The sequence below is a fragment of the Diachasma alloeum genome, unplaced genomic scaffold, assembly GCF_001412515.2.
Source record: "Diachasma alloeum isolate Michigan unplaced genomic scaffold, Dall2.0 Dall_scaffold_00560, whole genome shotgun sequence".
Classification (NCBI taxonomy): domain Eukaryota; kingdom Metazoa; phylum Arthropoda; class Insecta; order Hymenoptera; family Braconidae; genus Diachasma; species Diachasma alloeum.
Genome location: NW_021680692.1, coordinates 93292 through 113342, shown reverse-complemented (window position 1 = coordinate 113342; position 20051 = coordinate 93292). Strand labels below are relative to the sequence as shown.

The window sequence follows — 20051 nt, the reverse complement described above, 5'->3', positions numbered from 1 at the left end:
ATTAATTCAGTCTTCAAGGGGGGAAGACAGTCCAATGTCCCGTAAATTTTCGCTTACTGAATAGCCCTCTCAATAGCCCGTTAATTTTTTTTAGTGAAGAAAAACTGTGATATAAGGTGATATCATCCGCGAATTAAGAATTGATTACTTCACACGGAAGGCCTCGCATAACATCGCTGACGTAAATACCATGTAACGAAATCGAAATTTCGTTTAATAATACTCTTAGGGGCAAACCCGGAGAGTCAATTAAACTAACAAAAAGATGAACTATAAAAGAAAACCTGAGTACGATGAGAGCTCTCACCTTCCTCCCTCCTAATATTAAATTGAAATGTTGTATTAGAGGTTAAGAACCCCTGTCAAAACCACCAAGAGGGTAGCCGAAATCAACCATCCACCGAGAAGGATGAGAAGAACCCCGAGTACTCAATGCACCAGCCAAGATGACCTGGAGCCAAGCAGCAGGCCATGACACGAATCAACCCAAATATCACCCTGAGAGGAGGGAAAATATCCAATAAAACCCTCTGAATCATCCTAACATAAAAAGGGACCGGATGAGTAAACTACAGTACATCACAATAGCCAGTCAATGAAATAACACCATCACCTGTCAATCATCCCACAATAAAGGTTAGAGGGAACCCGGAACACATGGTTTGGAACAACGAGAACCAATACTCCAACTGGAACCAACACAACTCCTGAAAGAATCCACAACAAGGACTCAATCTGCATGGAGGGAATATAATCCACTGGGAAACGTCATAATCCCGAGTGAATAACAATAATTCCAAAGACAGGAGGGAAGGAAGAATCAATACTGAGGTCGATAACTGAAACACCTGACGAGTTGACCACACTCATGAATGATTCAACGACCGCATAATGACGGCGCATGGGTCAACTTCCGAACCAATCAGAGACGAGAATACATCGGGACAACGGAAATTATCAACCTTGACATTGGCGGCGTGGTGGGCAAGTTCATGGCCAATAAAAATGCACAGGTCTCAACATCCTGGCTCTACAATTCAAAACACCAGTAAAGGAATTTTCCCATTGGCCAAAATAATTGGAGCAAAGGAACCGGACCTGAACAACGAGAAGCCAGCCATTTTTCATCACTTTTGGATCATCCTCACTCCTATGTAGATCATAGTGGTGGCACTCTAACCCTTTTTTATTAATTAAGTATATTTAAGTTAGTGATAATCTCTCTAGTGAGACTGGAGAGTTGGCCGTTCGTTCCCTTGGGCAAGGAACCTCGAAATCGTCACCCAGAGGACAAAATACGACGAAAACCGGAGAAAAATTACGAGGCGTTGCAACACGTGGCATCGTGAGTACCAATGAATTATTACGTGCGTGGGAAATCCAAATGTTGGGATTTATTAGGTCTCATTCGGAAGAATAAAATCAGATCAGACATCAGGATTATTTTCCAACGAACCCGGATGTCGTGTGATTATTCATAATCGAAATACTCGTAATATTCGGGGCCGGAATTTGGGTGAATTTTGCTGGAGCATGTGCTAGTGCAACCGGAAGTGGTAATTCCCACGGGGGAAAACGTGTTCACAATAATTCGATAAATTCGGGCAAATATTAATTATTCGTGATAACTTGAAGAGTAGAAATTGCGGGAGATAAATATCGGTTTGATCGATCAATTGTTCTTCACGAAATTATAGTATTTCTCCCGGAATTAATTATTGAAAATCAGATTGGAGCGAAACGTGTGGATGAATGGTGATAATTCAGACGTGAATTATCACACCATTGTAGATAAATTTTGAGAGCTTTCATTGCACAATTGAACTGAATAAATTCTTTCTTTTGTTATTTACTTATTCTTTTCATGGGATTATTACATTGATTTACCTGAGTAACTTAAATTTGGACTATTACGTCATTGAGATCTTATTTAGAAATTTAATATAATTAAATACAAATCAAATTGAAAGACCCTGGAAGATAGAATTGGAAGACTATGAAGACCTGTACTTTTTTTTGTGAAATAATAGTAATTAAAATCGAAGTGCAATCTACAAGGTAATTATTATTATTTTTGTATTTTAAATCGCGTGAACGGAATTGCAAATTTTTGTGAAAGACAGTTAACCGAAATTTAGAGTAAAATAAAATAGACTCGCATTTGGAGAAAAAATTTGGATAACAATAATTGATACAATAAGTTCTGAAAAAGATCATTAAAATAATAAAGATACGGGAAATTAAATTGTAACTCCGTTCATCGTGGCAACCATATAAGAGTGGAGANCACCCAGAGGACAAAATACGACGAAAACCGGAGAAAAATTACGAGGCGTTGCAACACGTGGCATCGTGAGTACCAATGAATTATTACGTGCGTGGGAAATCCAAATGTTGGGATTTATTAGGTCTCATTCGGAAGAATAAAATCAGATCAGACATCAGGATTATTTTCCAACGAACCCGGATGTCGTGTGATTATTCATAATCGAAATACTCGTAATATTCGGGGCCGGAATTTGGGTGAATTTTGCTGGAGCATGTGCTAGTGCAACCGGAAGTGGTAATTCCCACGGGGGAAAACGTGTTCACAATAATTCGATAAATTCGGGCAAATATTAATTATTCGTGATAACTTGAAGAGTAGAAATTGCGGGAGATAAATATCGGTTTGATCGATCAATTGTTCTTCACGAAATTATAGTATTTCTCCCGGAATTAATTATTGAAAATCAGATTGGAGCGAAACGTGTGGATGAATGGTGATAATTCAGACGTGAATTATCACACCATTGTAGATAAATTTTGAGAGCTTTCATTGCACAATTGAACTGAATAAATTCTTTCTTTTGTTATTTACTTATTCTTTTCATGGGATTATTACATTGATTTACCTGAGTAACTTAAATTTGGACTATTACGTCATTGAGATCTTATTTAGAAATTTAATATAATTAAATACAAATCAAATTGAAAGACCCTGGAAGATAGAATTGGAAGACTATGAAGACCTGTACTTTTTTTTGTGAAATAATAGTAATTAAAATCGAAGTGCAATCTACAAGGTAATTATTATTATTTTTGTATTTTAAATCGCGTGAACGGAATTGCAAATTTTTGTGAAAGACAGTTAACCGAAATTTAGAGTAAAATAAAATAGACTCGCATTTGGAGAAAAAATTTGGATAACAATAATTGATACAATAAGTTCTGAAAAAGATCATTAAAATAATAAAGATACGGGAAATTAAATTGTAACTCCGTTCATCGTGGCAACCATATAAGAGTGGAGACAAGACTCCTCCTTGAGGGATACCTTTGCATACTTTCCGAGGATGAGTGTTGAAAAGAGAGTAGATATTTCTATCATACATGAGAAATTTAACAAATTTAACTAGATTGGAAGGAAGTTCAATGGAAGCGAGTTTATCAATTAGAATTCTTGAGTCAACGTTGTCAAATGCGTACTTTACGTCCAGAAAAACAGCCAGGGTCTCACGATTTCTTGATAGATTATAATCGGCGTGTAAAATTAAATTAGATAAGTTATCATAACACGATCGGCCTTTCCGGAATCCACTTTGAGAGTCAGGTAGTAAGCCTTCTTTTTCTATCCACCATTGAAGGCGCTGTTTCACCATGATTTCAAAAAGTTCGCACACACAAGATGATAATGCAATGGGACGAACACCTGAGCCTCTGGATTTAGGAATAAAATGTATGAGCTGATCTTTCCATAACGAGGGAAAGTAAGATTCGGCATACATTCCATTAAATATGTCCAAGAGGAGAAGTCTGTATTGGATTGGCATTTTTTTCAGGACTAGGTAGTCGAGTCCGTCAATACCCAGGGATGATTTAATTTTACTTGAATCTAGAGCGATATTGAATTCGACAAAACTGAAGGCTGATTTTGGGAATTCATTTTCGGCGCAGACAGGGGCGTAGTCAGGATCAGGGCAACACCAAGCCGGACTAATTGAATTGAGAAAACCTCTTACCCAGCCTTGAAGCTGTAGATGTTCGGCTTGTTCATGGACTGGTTATTAACCCAACTGTTTTTGAACACTTTGCAAGTATATCAGACATAACTGATGTTACACTTCATATTGATAGTTTCTGCAAATTTATGAAAATTAACTCTCTTTTTTGTTTTAAACGTTCTCCTGGCATGAGCAGCAGCTCTTTTAGACGAAAAAAAATCAGTCTCACTCCTAGGGTATCCGGTGAATTCATCCGACAAACTCATCCCATGACATTTCATTCCAATACAATTTCATCCCAGAACAAATTCATACCAAAACAAATTCATCCCAAGATGACATACAACTTAGAATGTGAAAGATTTGGATTCATCGGATTAGTGATTCATCGGATTACCTGGGTATTGAACTTCAGCAGGGGTATAGAAATTTTGTCGTTCATGGTATTGGAATTAGTCACGCGTAGAGCGCCGGCTAGTTAACATGTTCTACTGTTCGCTGATAATTGTGAACGAGTTGTTGACAGATATGATGCTGTACGTGTTGTGAAGTATTTGGAAAATATGGCTCAAAATTTTGACTTTTAATTTGACCTTTATTATGATTTGTGACCAATTCTAGATTCCGTTTTCTAGATTCTATAATACTAATTCCTGAAAAAAGGATTAGGGCGAGTCAAGAAAAGGGACAAATAAGGGATAATTTGAGAATAATAACCTATATTCTTTTCTAAATACAATTATGATCGTCAAAAGACGTAAATAAGGCCTTTACTGAGATCTAGGGAGTGGGGGAGGCCAGGCAACTTTTGTACACGTAANTCCAGTGTGGGGAATTTCCCGGAGGCGATGGCTTCTCCAATTGATCGGGTGGGGCCGGAACTGATGTCTTCTTTCGGCTGATGTCTTCGTGATGTCCAGAACTGTGGTAGAGGGGTGATGAGGCGAAAATTCTGGGGAAGGGGTATCCAACGGTGGCGGGATTTACCTTTTAGGGGGCAGTGTGTAATGGGAAAAAATATGTAGAAAAATAATAAAAAATAAATGAATATGCCTCGTCACAGATTATAATGGATGATAGTTAAAATTAATAATTTATTTCCAATTCGTTATTTAAAATGTTTCGTATAAACCGTTCATTAATTTCGTCAATGACATGGTATGGTATTGTGACGCATTCGACGTGGGCTATTATTCTCGCGTATTTGACGAATATTTGTTGTGATGGATGAAGACTTATTCAATGGTGTCTCTTGGAATGTTTATCGTAGATCCGTTGATCGGTGTTGTGAAGGAGATTGTGTAGAAATGGTGATATATTTAATAATAAATTTAATTGCTTTTCATTTTGTGTTTAGTGTGTTTGTTTTTTTGAGAATAAAGAATCTATTCACTTTCCCCTTATTTTCTCTTGTTGACGTTGAAAACTTCATTGAAATTTGAATTTTGGGATGAATTTTCCATGGGATGAATGTTTTGGGATGAAATTGTTTGGGATGAGTTGTCTGGGAAGAATTCACCTAGACCCCACTCCTAGTATATTGCCATTTTTTATACGCCGCCCTGCGTAATCTTTTAACTTTATAACATTCCTCGTCGAACCAGGGGACTGAATTTCTGTGGATATGATTGGGAACGGTTTTCTTGAGGCGTATGTTGGATGATCGTGTCACTAATTGTTTTTATGGAGAAGACGTATTTCTCGGAGGGTGTCATAACTTGGATGAAAAAATGAGCTATATGACTGTTTTAAATCATTATCAATTGATTCCCCGTCTGTCCTCAGAGAGGATGATTTGAAAGACTTTTTTCTGTAAATTGATTTATCCGAAGCAAGTTGAATCAGCACCGGGAAGTGATCGGAATCTTGTGGTTCGTCATGAATTTTGTACTTAACTCAGTCAGCAATTGAACTTGAGGATATTAAAAGATCCAAATTAGATTCTAAGCGTTCGTCTAGTCTAATAATGGTGTCAGTGTTATGAAAGATTAAATTGAAACTTGATAAGCTATTTAGTAGTCTCTCCCCGTTAGAGTCAGTTTTTGAACAATTCCAAGCGAAATTATGAGCGTTGAAATCTTTAATAAGTATGCTATGATCATGGTATTAAGCTAACGAGATTATCAGGTCCCAGTCTGATTGAGGAATGATTTTACCGGGAGCTCTATAAATTCCAAATAAACCTATTTCCGGGTTGGTTTCAGCGATTTCGCTCGGAATACGTTCAGTATTTATACGTCTATAAGCAATGTCTTCTTTAATAGCAATTAACAAACCTCCTCCCTTGCTATATTCTCTATCCTGTCTAATAATGTTGAAACCTGCAAAAAATTTATTCTTCACATAATTAGAGGGTAACCATGGTTCTGTACAAACTATGGTATCTTGAGTCTTGGACACTAGTTCGAGTTCTTGCAGATGTCAGCGCAAACCTCTACAGTTCCAATAGTAGATCTTCAGGCCATTAAAGTTGACAGAACTGGAATTGGCTCGATGGGGATAAGAATTGTTGCTCGTAGAATTTATGATGATTTGTGAGTGGTTTCAACAGCATCGGGTTGCTCTGATCCTATAGAGATTACTGGAGGTTTCGTAGTCTGAGAGGTGGCCGAACGTTCCTGAGAGGCTTCACCAGTTGGTGAGGGGGGACTAAATGATTCCAGCTTCCTGATGAGTCTGCTGATACGGTTCTTGAGCGGGCGATCACCAAGAAACTTGACGGCATTTTTCAACATTGTAATAACGCCTGGAGTATCTTGAGTCACGTCAAGTAATACAGACAGTGGATTGGAAACACCCTATATTCTGGCAAGGAAAACCTTCAATTCATCGAGAGACAGCAGATATACGTGCTTGAACTCTTGTATCTTTAAGTCAGCAGCTGAGAGATGAGCATCGAATTGCTTCAAACTATCATTGGAAGAGAGAGAATTACATGTAGAAAGGCTATCACTTTCATCGTCGGAGCAAAAATTGGGAAGATTTGCCTTTTTGCTTCCAAATGGAAGCATTGTATTCCATGGACTTTTAGATTTTCTAATTTTGCGTGGAAATGATATAGAATGGTCTGAAATGTAAAAATACAAAGTTTGACGACTGTGTCTGTATGTGCGCATGGTCAACTTGACCAACTTGATGGTCAACTTGTAGAAAATCGAAGGAATAAACGGATAAAAAAATTTTTTAAAATCTGAAATTTCGTAAGATTATAGGTATGAATGTGGACTAACTCTTTGCACCGGTTCAGCTGAATCGGTCTAACCGTTTTCGAGAAAAAGCCATTTGTGTCTAAATCGTTTTTCGTAAACATCTCAGATTCTATCCATGAGATTTCAATTTTTTTTTAAATACTCGCCTCGATGTCTCTTATCTAAATCAATCGAAATACGTATACCCGTTTGTACTAAATTTCAGAGATATTTCAATTTTTCCATTTTTCGCTCAAAATCCTTGTTCGCACGCTAGTTATTTTTTTAATTGATATATCAACTTGAAATGTGGCACAAGTCTGCCTCTTAGTACTGCAATGGATGGGATTGAATATGGGCTGAATCAGATGATTAGTTTAGGAGATATTCAAAATTGTATCAAAATCATTTTTCATAAATATCTCAGAATCTATCCATCCGATTTCAATTTTTTTTTTCAAAATACTTGCCTCGTTGTATTCTTTGTTTTTTGCTTTTTTTGTAATGTCCTTCCTTTTCTTTTATTATTCTTATCCTTTTCTAAATCTTTTTTCGCCATTTATTTATCCCTTTTTGCTTCCGAATGAAAGCCTTGTATTTGAGCGATTTCTCGATTTTCTAATTTTGATGGCAAATCGTCCAGAATGTTATGAAACGTGCAAAAATAATGTTTTTAGGATCATGTCTGTATATGTGTGGGATAACTTGGGTGCTTGGTGATCAATTTTTAGAAAATTCAACATAAATACGGTGAAATTTATCGATAAAAGTCTGAAATTATGGCTCCTAGTAGCTATGATTATGCTTCACTTTGGTACGCAGTTTCAGCCCGGTCGGTCCAGTAGTTCCTGAGATAGAACTTCATTAAATTTCGTTTTTCCTCACAATCTTAAAATCTACTCCACTGATTTCAATATTTCTTTTTTCAAAATACTCGTCTCGATGGCTTCTATCTAGATCGAATCAAAATCTATATACTCGTTCAGACAAAATTTGAAGATATTGCCATTTTTCGGTTTTTTTATGAAAAATCTTGTTTACACGATAACACTATAAAGAATGGAGATAGGGAGTTGAAATTTTGTATGTTTCAAGCTTTTATAACATCAAAGGTTGGTATCGTGGATGGGGGTAATTGGTTGAGCGGTTCTTGAGTTATTCAACCTTTTGTGTAAATATATTTCTTCAAATTTCTCATGAACTACTGGACGGATTTCAATTTTTTTTCTCAAAATACTTGTCTCGTTGGCCACCATCTAGATCAATCAAAATATGTATATTCGTTCATACAAAAAATCAGAGATATTCCCGTTGTTTTTTTTTTCATCCTTGTACGCACGATATTTTGAGAAAAAATAAAAATAGTAAGTTGAAATTTGGTGTGTTTATAGCTCTTACAATACTGAAGATTCGTATTTTGAATAGGCGCAATCGGCCGAGCAGTATCGGAGATATTTAACTTTTTGTACAAATCTATTTCATTAAAAGGGATCATTTTATCCCAGGACTAATAAAAAGCTTTTCTATCCAAGCTTTTCTATCCACATGAGTGAGTTCCTTGACTAGTTCTTTGTTTATTAATACGAAGATAATTCTCTTGTTAGAAATGTGTGCAACGGAGATCATTGCAGCTGGATTGATGACCTTCCCGAGAGCTAAAGCATAGTCACGAGTTGTGAACCCATCAATTGCTTATAGTACTATTGCTTGATCTTTTTGCAGTAGATTGGCTTGTTCAATAATCTGGGAGTAGGAGCGCTTGGGGAGGAGTCTTGATGTATCGAAGACATGATTGACGTTGATGTTTCCCCTGTAGTCAGAACAAATACGAAGTCAAAAAAAAATAAGATTCACTGGGTATACACCCACACACACACAGTAAACTGTGGAGCTCAAAGAGAATACTTGAACAATGCCTGTTAGTTTCAATGGATAGGAAACACAGAATTTTGATATCACTCGGTGCGCGTTGTAAACACGTCTTACCTCGGCGACTGCCCAGTGGGTACTGTCAACTTCGCGATTTAACGTGAACATCGCCGTCATATGAGAAAGAAAGGCTTTTATTGTGTTTTCCACCGCTCCCCTCCTTGAGACAAGTATAAACTTCAATTTCAACTTGATTAACATTTTACACAAAGATTACAACTTTGCGATTTAACGCGATGATCGCTATCACATGAGAAAGGAGGATATGCATAACATTCTTAAGATTAAAAATTGTCTCTGTTCCAGGAGAGGCTGTGATTTGTTACGAGTGCAACAGCAGATTTGATCCCAGATGTGGTGATCCCTTTGATCCTTATGGCCTTGGAATTGTCAATTGCAGTCTCCAGCCCCGATTGGAACATATGAGTTCTTTGGAACCAACTGTATGCAGAAAAATTTCTCAAAAGGGTAACTTCTGCACTGCATTAATGAAACTGGATGAATTGCAATTGAACAAATTGGTATCAAATTGGTATCTGTAAACAACTCACTTTGTACCACATATCATCCCTTTGCAGAAGCATTGATGACAATTGTGTTTTTCACTGTGAACAATCAATTGAAGATGATTGGTTTAAATTTACTTGAAACATTGAAAAATGAATAGTCAAAAGTTGCGATTTCGAGGCTAGCATTTCGGTGATTTTTCACTCGAATGTTGATAGTTGACGCTACAGGATGTATCTCTATAATACTAGTCATCACAAGGCCAAAGAAATAGCAGGCGGCTGTATCTTCGATACAGCTGTAATTGTACGTGGATACGTCCATGGTCTTTCCTTCTTTCTCGAATTTTCTGGGAACTCCTTGAATTCTCCCGAATTTTCTAGAAACTCTTTGAATTCCCTCGAATTTTGGAGGAACTCCCTGAATTTCCTCGAAATTTCTAGAAACTCCTTGAATTTTTTTGAAATTTTAAAAATCTTCTCGAATTACCTCGAAATATCTAGAATTTTCTAGACTCCCGACAGATGGCGCGGCACATAAGGCCCGTTTCCCAAAATGACCCCCCATATTGAAACCATAGACGTATCCACGTCAATATCTAGACTGACATTACCACTGCACCAGATATTTACACTCTTTACTTTATACGATACTCTTTACTTTACTTTGACTCTTTGATTGCCAATTTACGACTGACAGCGGAGCGTGCCGATCCGCCTTTTATAGCGAATTTTGAATCTAGAAATTTATATACTGGAAATTTCTATGAGTAACAACTCGTCGCTATCTTATCGATAGATCGAATATATCGAAAGTCAGCATCGTCGATAGATGGTGCGGCTGCAAAAGCATTTTTTTTACCGAACGACCCCCCATAACGAAACCATAGACGTATCCATGCCAAAAAAACTGTTCTAGCAAATATAAGTTTGCAAAATGAACGGAAGATGAGTACAGCAGCCATATGGGCCATAACTAGATATTTTTGTTGTAACTTTCGTCAAGTGTGAAGCATTATAAACCTTACTTACGGAGTAATGAAAATATATAAATAGGTTAAATCAATAAATTGGAAAATACACATGGATATAATAATTCAACGTGGATAAATATAATGGGGCATTCCATGTCAACTCGTGAGGTTTCAAACCTCATGGTCTTAGATTTGCTTGCGGATGGCTCCACCCATTCATCACGTAAATATAACACCCCGTATTTTTTTTTGTTTTCCGTCAACCGTTTAGCAACAATCGAATTTTGAACTTTTTAACTTTAGACGCTATTTTCGGCTTCCGGTGATAAGTTACGTGAAAAATTGTAAAAACGGAAATTGTTTGTTTTTCCATGCAGCATTGGATAAAAATATCAATTTTTCTATTAAATATTATTAGGACGCTTTTAGAGTCAAAAAACCTTCATTTTCACCACAAAAACTTGATTTATGAAAAAAAAACATTTTTAATTTGCATGAAATTTTCACCACATAAAATACTATGTTTTACGATCATTTTCGTAGATATCGCATCACTGGATCTCAAAAGGAGATTTTTTAAATGGATTTTTGAAAAAAAAAAGAAAAATTTGTCAACTGAAATTTTTCGCGGTTATCTACATGTGTCACCTACGAATGGTAGATTGTCTGGACCTCACGGTGGCGCAGTCGGTATGAGACAATGGTTTCGAGATACGTTGAAGATACGGTTCAAATCCCAGGATCTCACGGATAAATGTAAAAAAAAAATCCGGTAATTCGTTAGCTCCCTCATTCTACACCTCCTAGTCAGTACTTCTGTAATTATAAAAATGACTTCGTTGATAATCTATGGGAAATTATTATTTTACATTGAGAAAATAAATCGATGTATACAATGGAGAAAATGAATTAAGGGTATAGAGGTCAGTCACCCCCTCTACTGGGTTCCCACTTTGTCGTAGTGAGGGGGCTCGGTCGCGGGCGGTGGAGGTCTTAAGGACTACCGCTGCTCGCGGTCGCTAAGAGGAGTCCACCCAATCCATGTGTGTGAGCGGCGTAAGCCATGGCCTCGGCCATACCGTGCCTAAGGATGCGTGGCACAGGGGGAGCTGTGTCGCTAACGGTGCCTCTCAGAAACCTGGGCGACCTCTGAGAGTAGTCTTGGGTGTAACCCACCCGAGACAAGCCAAGCCCTGGGCAATCGCGGCAATGCACCAGGTGAAAACGCTTAACCGCGGTACTCGTGGGACTAAAATGGAAACCAATTTAAAAAATCTTAATATTGAAAAAGCAACTTCGGGTGGGGCCAGCGATGGCGAACACACGAAGTCTGACAAGGCTGACCAGTCTGGTACCGATGTGAATCGGGTCAGACTGAGTGGAGCCGAGAGAAGACGTCGCAAGAGAGCGAAGCTGCATCAAACCTCGGGGGCGATTGCAACCTTGACGGATGCAGCAGCGAAGGTCGATGAGGGAAGGGGGGAGGGGGCTACGAGGAAGGCAATAAAACGCCTTCCATCAGAGCGTACTACGCCAAGCCCCTCAGTCAGACCGAAAGAAAAGAGAATGAGAACGCAGGATCAGGGCACATATGCTCAGAACACTACGAGCTCATTCAAGTTTGCAGTTATGCCGGAGTCATATCCGGATCAGAAACTGGGCACTGAAGAGGTAACGGAGGTGAAGAAACTCCTGAAGAGGGCCATTCTGGCGTTACCTGACGGGGTGAAAGCACCCACCTTCAACGGTGTCTGGGAAAGAGAAGGTGTGGCAATGGTGTGCTGCACTGATGAGGAAACGGGAAATTGGCTGAAAAGCCTTTTCCCCGAAAACAAAATAGCTGGACTTACTGTACGTGTGGTCGCAGCCTCGGAGCTTCCCAAGAAGCACAGGGTTGTACTACACGTGGAAGACCCAGATCTAACCGCTCAAGAAGCACTGTGCTTCCTTGAGAAACAAAATGCAGGACTGCAGGCCAGAGAGTGGGTTGTCGCTCGGGGCAGTGAGAGTAGGGACGCGAAAAGTGCCCACTTCGTTGCGCTGATAGACGACCGATCACTCTCTGTTCTGAAAGCCTGCAACTTCAGACTGCACTGCGGGATTCAAAAAGCTACTGTCAAGCTGCTTGCGAAAGACCGTGGTGAAAGTCAGAAGAAGGGTACATAGAGGTACCAGGAAAGTAGTCATCATTATGGCTGCAACCCGGGTGCACATTGTACAGATAAATTTGCACCACAGCAAAGCAGCCTCGGCTACTCTAGTCAGGCTGTTAGCTGGGATGCAGACTGTCATAGCAATGATCCAGGAACCATGGATAGTGGACAATGCTATTAAGGGCCTCAGTGGTTGTGGCAGAATCTATCACGCAAACACTCAGGAGAAAATTAGATCTTGCATTGTTATTAAAGGACTAGACTCTTTCTTCTGTTCACAGGCTAGTGAGGGAGACCTGGCTGTGGCACAAGTGGATCTGGGCCTGGGACAAGGCGAGGAAATGAGCCTGGTTGTAGGGTCAGTTTACATGCCCTATGACTCGGCTGAACCACCTCCTTCGAAAAAAGTAAAGGACCTATGCAACCATGTGAAGGAAAGGGGACTTGAACTCCTGCTAGGTTGTGATGCCAACTCGCACCATGTAGCATGGGGGAGCACCGGCATTAACGGCAGGGGGGAAAGCCTCCAGGAATTCATAATGGGGGCCGGTCTAAACATCCTTAATAGGGGGTCAGAACCTACCTTCATAGATCGGAGACGACAGGAGGTCATAGATATCACTCTGGGGACGGATAGAGTGGCAGACATGATTGGGGACTGGAGGGTCTCAAAGGACCTCTCAGCGTCCGATCATCAAACCATAAGAATGTCCATCCACACAGTGAAAGAAACGGAATGGGTGAGAAACCCAAGACGAACAAACTGGGGAAATTACCGAGAGAGTCTATCTGACAATCTCAGGGATATCATCCTCAGATTTAACAACAAAAAGCAGCTGGAGGAGGCTTCGATTGCCCTAAACCAGGCCATCATGGACTCCTTCGAGACAAACTGCAAGCTTATCCCGAAAGGGCAGCCCACTGAGACTCCTTGGTGGTCAGAGAGGCTCGGTGGGCTGAGGGGCAAAGCTAGAAAAGCTTTTAACAAAGCTAAGAACATGAGAGCGGGCCCCCGTAAGGAAGACGCATGGAAAACTTACAGAGGCTTGCTCGCAGATTACAACAAGGCAATAAAGGCAGCCAAAGAGGACTGCTGGAGGGCTTTCACAAGCAATGTGGAGAGTCAATCGGAGACCTCTAGGCTGGCAAAAATCCTTGGAACAAACAAGACTCCATATCTAGGGAGCCTACAGGCACCAGATGGCAGCCACACGGAAACCATGGGAGAGACTCTGAAACTCCTAATGAACACCCACTTTCCAGGCTTCATACAGGCCCAGGAGAGAGATAAAGAAACAATGCAAAATCAGAGGGATGTCTACGAAACCCATGATTGGGCATTGGCAAATAAAGTAGTGCAGCCCTGGGGGGTCAAGTGGGCCATCAAAACCTTTGAACCCTTCAAGGCACCGGGACCAGACGGGATCTACCCAGCCCTATTACAGGAAGGGATAGAGACTATCACGGGACCCCTAACCAAGATACTCAGAGCTAGTATAGCCCTGAAACATGTCCCTAGTGTGTGGAATGAGACTAGGATAGTATTCATTCCCAAGCCGGGAAAAACCGGTTATATAAAACCAAAAGACTTCCATCCTATAAGCCTCACATCCTTCATCCTGAAGACCCTGGAGAGGCTGGTGGATAGACACATCAAGGCCGGGCCCTTGGCTGACAGACCCCTCTCCCCCTGTCAATATGCATACAGAGAGGGACGATCAACAGATACCGCCTTACATCACCTGGTGGGACTGATTGAGGGACAACTGGCGGTCAAGGGTTTTGCCATAGGCGCCTTTCTGGATATTGAGGGGGCTTTTGATAGCACTTCGAATCCGGCTATAGAAAAAGCCATGGAAGAACGACAGGTGTCCAAGACTATCATTGCTTGGACACAAAACATGCTGAAAAGCAGAAGACTGTCGGCAGGACATGGGAGGGTATGTGTGGAGGGACGTCCGACTAGGGGCTGTCCGCAGGGGGGAGTTCTCTCGCCCCTGCTATGGAACCTGGTTGTAGATGGACTTCTAAATCAACTAAGTGAGGCCGGCTTCCACGTCATCGGTTTCGCCGATGATGTGGCAGTTGTTGTGAAAGGCGGATTTCTGAGGGTGCTAAGGGACCTGATGGCAACAGCCTTCAATATCATTGAGGACTGGTGCAGGGTAACTGGCCTATCGGTAAATCCAGCCAAAACAACAATCCTGGTTTTCACCAGAAATTATAAACTGGAAAAGATCCAACCTCTGAAGCTAAATGGCTCGGAGATTAACTACACCAGCAGAGTGAAATATCTGGGTGTCCTCCTGGATAATAAACTCAGCTGGAAAGAACATATCTGTACTCAGAGAAATAAAGTGTTTGCCTCTATGTGGGCATGCAGGAGAGCTGTGGGCAGGACATGGGGACTCAATCCTAAAATGATGCTCTGGCTCTACCAAATAGTTCTACTTCCGAGACTGTTATACGCTGCGGTCGTTTGGTGGCCGAGGGTGAGTAAGACGGAAACAAGGAACCTGTTGAAAAGCCTACAGGGAACCTTCCTGAGGGCTGCAACAGGAGCCATGAAATCGACACCTACTGAGGCGCTAGAAATAGCACTCAGTATCCCACCCCTCGACCTTAGGGTTGTGAGTTGTGCTACCACAACTGCATATAGACTAAGGTGCCAACTAGAATGGAAGATGACGGGCCAAGGCCATACAAGGCTTAGCCTAATCAATGATCGACCCTTCATAGGTAAGACGGATAGGATTCCTAGGAAGTATCAGATCAGGAAAACTTTCAGAACGAGTATACCACCCAGACAGGAGTGGCTAGACTCGAAACGTAAACCAGGACCAAGAGAGGACTACTGGTTTACGGACGGCTCTGGCTTCAATGAAAGTTTTGGGGCAGGCATCTACCGTCTGAAAGATGGCTTCGGAGAGAGTTTTCCGCTGGGCCATCATTCAACCGTCTTTCAAGCAGAGATGCTGGGCATACTTAAGTGTGCAGAGTATCTGAACGCGAGAGACACAAAAAAGATGAAAATATTCATCTGCAGTGACAGCCAGGCGGCGATACACGCCCTGGAAAAACCCACTACAGAGTCACAGGTGGTGTGGGAATGCATGCAGGCATTGGACACACTGGGTAAAAACAACCGGGTCACCGTAACCTGGGTGCCAGGTCACCATGGGATTCTGGGTAATGAAGAGGCAGATAAGCTGGCCAAGGAGGGTACAGAAAGTGTGCCCTCACACGGCCTGCTTGGCATGCCCTTCGCAGTGGGAAAAACTCTTATTAAAGATCATTTCCAGCGGGATCATGTCAGGCGTTGGGAGAAAGTTGCGACCTGCAGACAAGCGAAACTGCTTATGAGAGGGCAACTAAGAGTTAGGACCAGAAAGCTTCTGGAGTTGCACAGAGGGGATCTGAGGGTAGCAGTAGGGCTCCTTACGGGTCATACAGCTCTCAGAGCTCATCTGTTCAAGATGAAACTTGCAGAACAAGAAGACTGCAGACTGTGCGGAGGCGATAAGGAGGGCGTCATCCACATTTTATGTGAATGCCCCCTATTAGCACTCCGTCGCTATAAAATCTGGGGCCAGGCTTTCCTGAAACCAGAGGACTTACAACAAGCGGCTGTCACCAGCCTTATTAGCCTAGTGAGAAACACAGGGCTGGGGCTGTGTGACTGACCGAAACTAAGGCGGAAGTTACAAAAGATCGTATGATTTAGGTGACTCGGGGCGCTTTAAGTGACCAGCCGCACTTTTTCTATTCTATTCTATTCTATAGAGGTCAGTCATACAATGCAATCGAACGTGGAACAAAGACTTGATGTGATCTCATGTAGGGGAGGATGGGGGAGGTTGAGGGAGAGTTGGGATAATGAGTAGGAAATGTCAACAAAGTGGCATCATTACGAGTTCGACTGTCGTCTCAGGCAGATCGTGTCTCCTCTATAAAGAAAGATTTGTGAATTTGTGAATAGAGCAGATAATCATGAGAGTATAATTTCCCTCAGTGTTACGTACTCATGTGACTTAATTTTGATTTACCAAGTAAGTGGTCAAAGTCTTTTCTTTATTTTATTAAAAGATCCTCATGTTGAACAATTAACGGAGTGTAGAAAATTGTCTCGAGAAAAACTTCGAGAATAATCGATTTGGAATATTGTTGCAGTGATTGTTTATTCCTTCAATCCACTGAATATGAAGTTATTGCATATCTTCGTTGTTTAGTGTAATAAAAACGAGAGTTATTAAATTTTATGCAAAAAAAACGCTATTCTTTGGGAGATGAAGGCAGCGCATGACAGCGTTTTAACTTCTATCTATTAATTTTACAATACAATATTGGGCATCATGGTTGGGATGATTCCTGATCGTTGTACCAATCCATTTGGGATCAAGTTCCATTTCCGTAAAAATAGCTTAGTGAGGGTGTCGGAGAGGATCGTACGTTTGGTGCCACAATTATCACGAAGGGATGTACTCTGTGCAACGTGTCGTAAACCAATAGGTTCAGGTGAAACTCCCCCTTCGGTTTCTCAACAATGTGCAGGTAATATCTCAAGGTTCAATAGTAAATACTCGGATTTGATCGTATCTCATAATTAAATTGCGTGACTTTCAGGTAATTTCCGAGATGATATCCTAGACGATTCTGAAGAACTAAATGATCTTCGAGGAAATTCTCACAGGGAAGATGAAATGGATGTAAACGATGAAGCAGTCGACTTTACCGAAGATTCAGCTGGCCGAGCTGATGACTCTGGATTCAATGCATCTCCAGTGAAGAGTCAAAATTCTTTTCATTTATCTGTCACTACTGCATCATTAGAACGGGGCCCTTCGTTTGACACAGATTGACGTTGTTCTTCATTGGAGGGAGAACGGTCAGACCGCAGTATTAACACAAAATTGCAGTATTAACACCCCAGGATCAAGATGTTAATGATTTCCACGATATTATTGGACGATTGTGAGAAAAATATCATGATCCTTCAACTGATTATTCTACCAAAATCCAGATTTTGACAATTATTCCACGATCTTGGTCTATTGCTCACCTGGCCAGAACAATGAACACAACATTCCACACTGCTAAATTAGCTAAAACTCTCGCAGAATCAGAAGGCATCCTTGCTATGCCGAAGAAGAGAAAAAATAAATTTTCCCTTCCAAGTTTTTTGTGGGGAATGAAAAACTGGAGAATTACTATATATTATGAACCTGCCCCTATGTTTCTCTTGTTTCAGGAAAACGTCTCTCTTCACAGGCAGTTACTGCTGTTATTAACTTCTATGAATCAGATGATATCAGTGCATTTCTTCCTGGAATAAAAGATTTTGTATCGGTTCCAACGAGCACAGGCAGAGTTCATAAACAGAAACGACACCTATTGGGAAATCTGAATGAACTCCACCTCGAGTTCAAGGAACGTAACAAGGAAATTAAAGTCGGTTTATCCATGTTTACCGCTTTGAAGTCTCAACATTGCATCTTCGTGGGACTGTATGCGTGTGTCCCATTCACCAAAACTTCAAATTGATGTTGATGAGTGAGTAAATTAACAAAAAGTAGGATAAACGATTAACACTACAATTAATCATAAGACAATTCAGGGGATTTTCATGGATCGATTTAAAAAATGTGGGGATCCTTTCCGCAGTTCCGATACTTCCTCATAAAAGAAATCATCATGAATACTCTGATAATACTCTCAAATTCAACGTTCTTTTTCAAAAACGATTCTGGCCTTAAAAGAGATGACCTCGTGTCAATACTTCACTGTGGTAAAGACAATTGAAGTCCATGAGATTGCAAAAGAAAATAATTGAACCATTGAGAACGAATTAATGCCAGTCATCATTCATCATTTCATCATTATTTTATTTATGATATTTTCAGAATTGGATATCAGCTGTATCATCGATGAAGTGGTACAACCCACTGAGACTTTTGAAGACGTACTGTTGATTCTCATGTGCAAGCCATTTACATCGGAGTGTTACTTAGGAAATTGTCTCAAGTGCCCTGGAATGAAGGCTCTGCATGAAAAATTATCAACTGTAATGCTCCTCGATCTTGATGAGAAGATATCGTACAAAAAATGGGTATCGAAACCTAGGTGCACCCTAGAGACCGTTGAATGCCAAACTCGTTCATATATTGCAGACGTTTGCAAGCAAGCAGAAATCCTTTTACCTCATGCGTACATAACGAAACAGCAATCAAGTTACTTAAGACACGTGAAAGAGCACCTGAATAGCAATGAATGTGCTATCATAGTAGACTTCGCTGAAAATTACGCATTCGTGGTTCAAGAGGCTGCACCTGGGTTTCACTGGAATAACGATCAAGCCACAGTTTTTACAGTGGTCATCTATTATCGGGATGCGCGTGAGCTTTGTCATAAGAGTTTGTGTGTTGTGTTTGAAAATATAAAAATATTTGAATATATTTTATAACCAATCAATTATAAATTGACCCATGGGAAAAATATTCTGGAGAATCGAACAATCGAACGCTATGATTTACCAACTTCAAACACGGCCTCATCCATGGAATGTGACGAGCAAGCAGAAATTTTTCGAAATCGCGCATCAGCATCACACCACCCGAGCAATGACCGCGCGATAAATGATGAAACTCCCGGGCATTCACCGAAATGCACTGAAGGAAAAATCACAAATCAAGTCAGTCTTGTCCTAGCATCGACGAAGAGCACACAAAGGGGCGAACTCCTCGCGATTGCCAAGTACCTGGTTCCGGAATCAGATATACCCTCTGCCCGGCTTCTATTTGGTGATCCGAGTATCGGGAATATACTCAATCACAATTACGCACATCTTCATAGTGATTGGTCCAAAAGACAATATTTAAAAATCGAGCTCTAGTGTTATCGGTCCGCGAGTTGAAAAATTACTTGTTGTGCTGGTGCGCTAGTTCACGTGAGATAAGGACTCAAAGAAGAATAAAATAAAGGAACAAGAAATACTACATTCTCAAAAATCTTCACCAATAAACATAATTTCGGAGACGATAAAGTGTATCTGCAAACTTAAAATGTGAATAACATTGATCCTAGTTAATTTGGCAAAGAGGATTAGCCTTTTTTCTCTCTCCCTTATGATTGTTAGGAACTTGATGTAAATTCACGGTATTAAAGTATCAGATGTAAATTGATAACGGATAGTATCTAATTCTTGAGTAATAAATGGAATCAACTTTTAAATTGCATTTAGCATATATTCTCTCTTTTAATTAGATTAGACCAATACCCTCAATTCCTTATGATTCGACAGATGTGTCCAACACTTTAAAGG

The 20051-nt window shown here is 40.4% G+C and overlaps 1 protein-coding gene across 1 annotated transcript in view; it reads left to right on the top strand.

The window, feature by feature from the left end:
• LOC107043372 overlaps positions 1-20051 on the top strand; it is a 294632-nt gene that overhangs the window by 241736 nt on the left and 32845 nt on the right. Inside the window, exon 2 of the mRNA XM_029126482.1 lies at positions 9407-9568. Within this exon, the coding sequence (XP_028982315.1) occupies positions 9407-9568 (162 nt within the window). The remainder of the gene's footprint in view (positions 1-9406; positions 9569-20051) is intronic.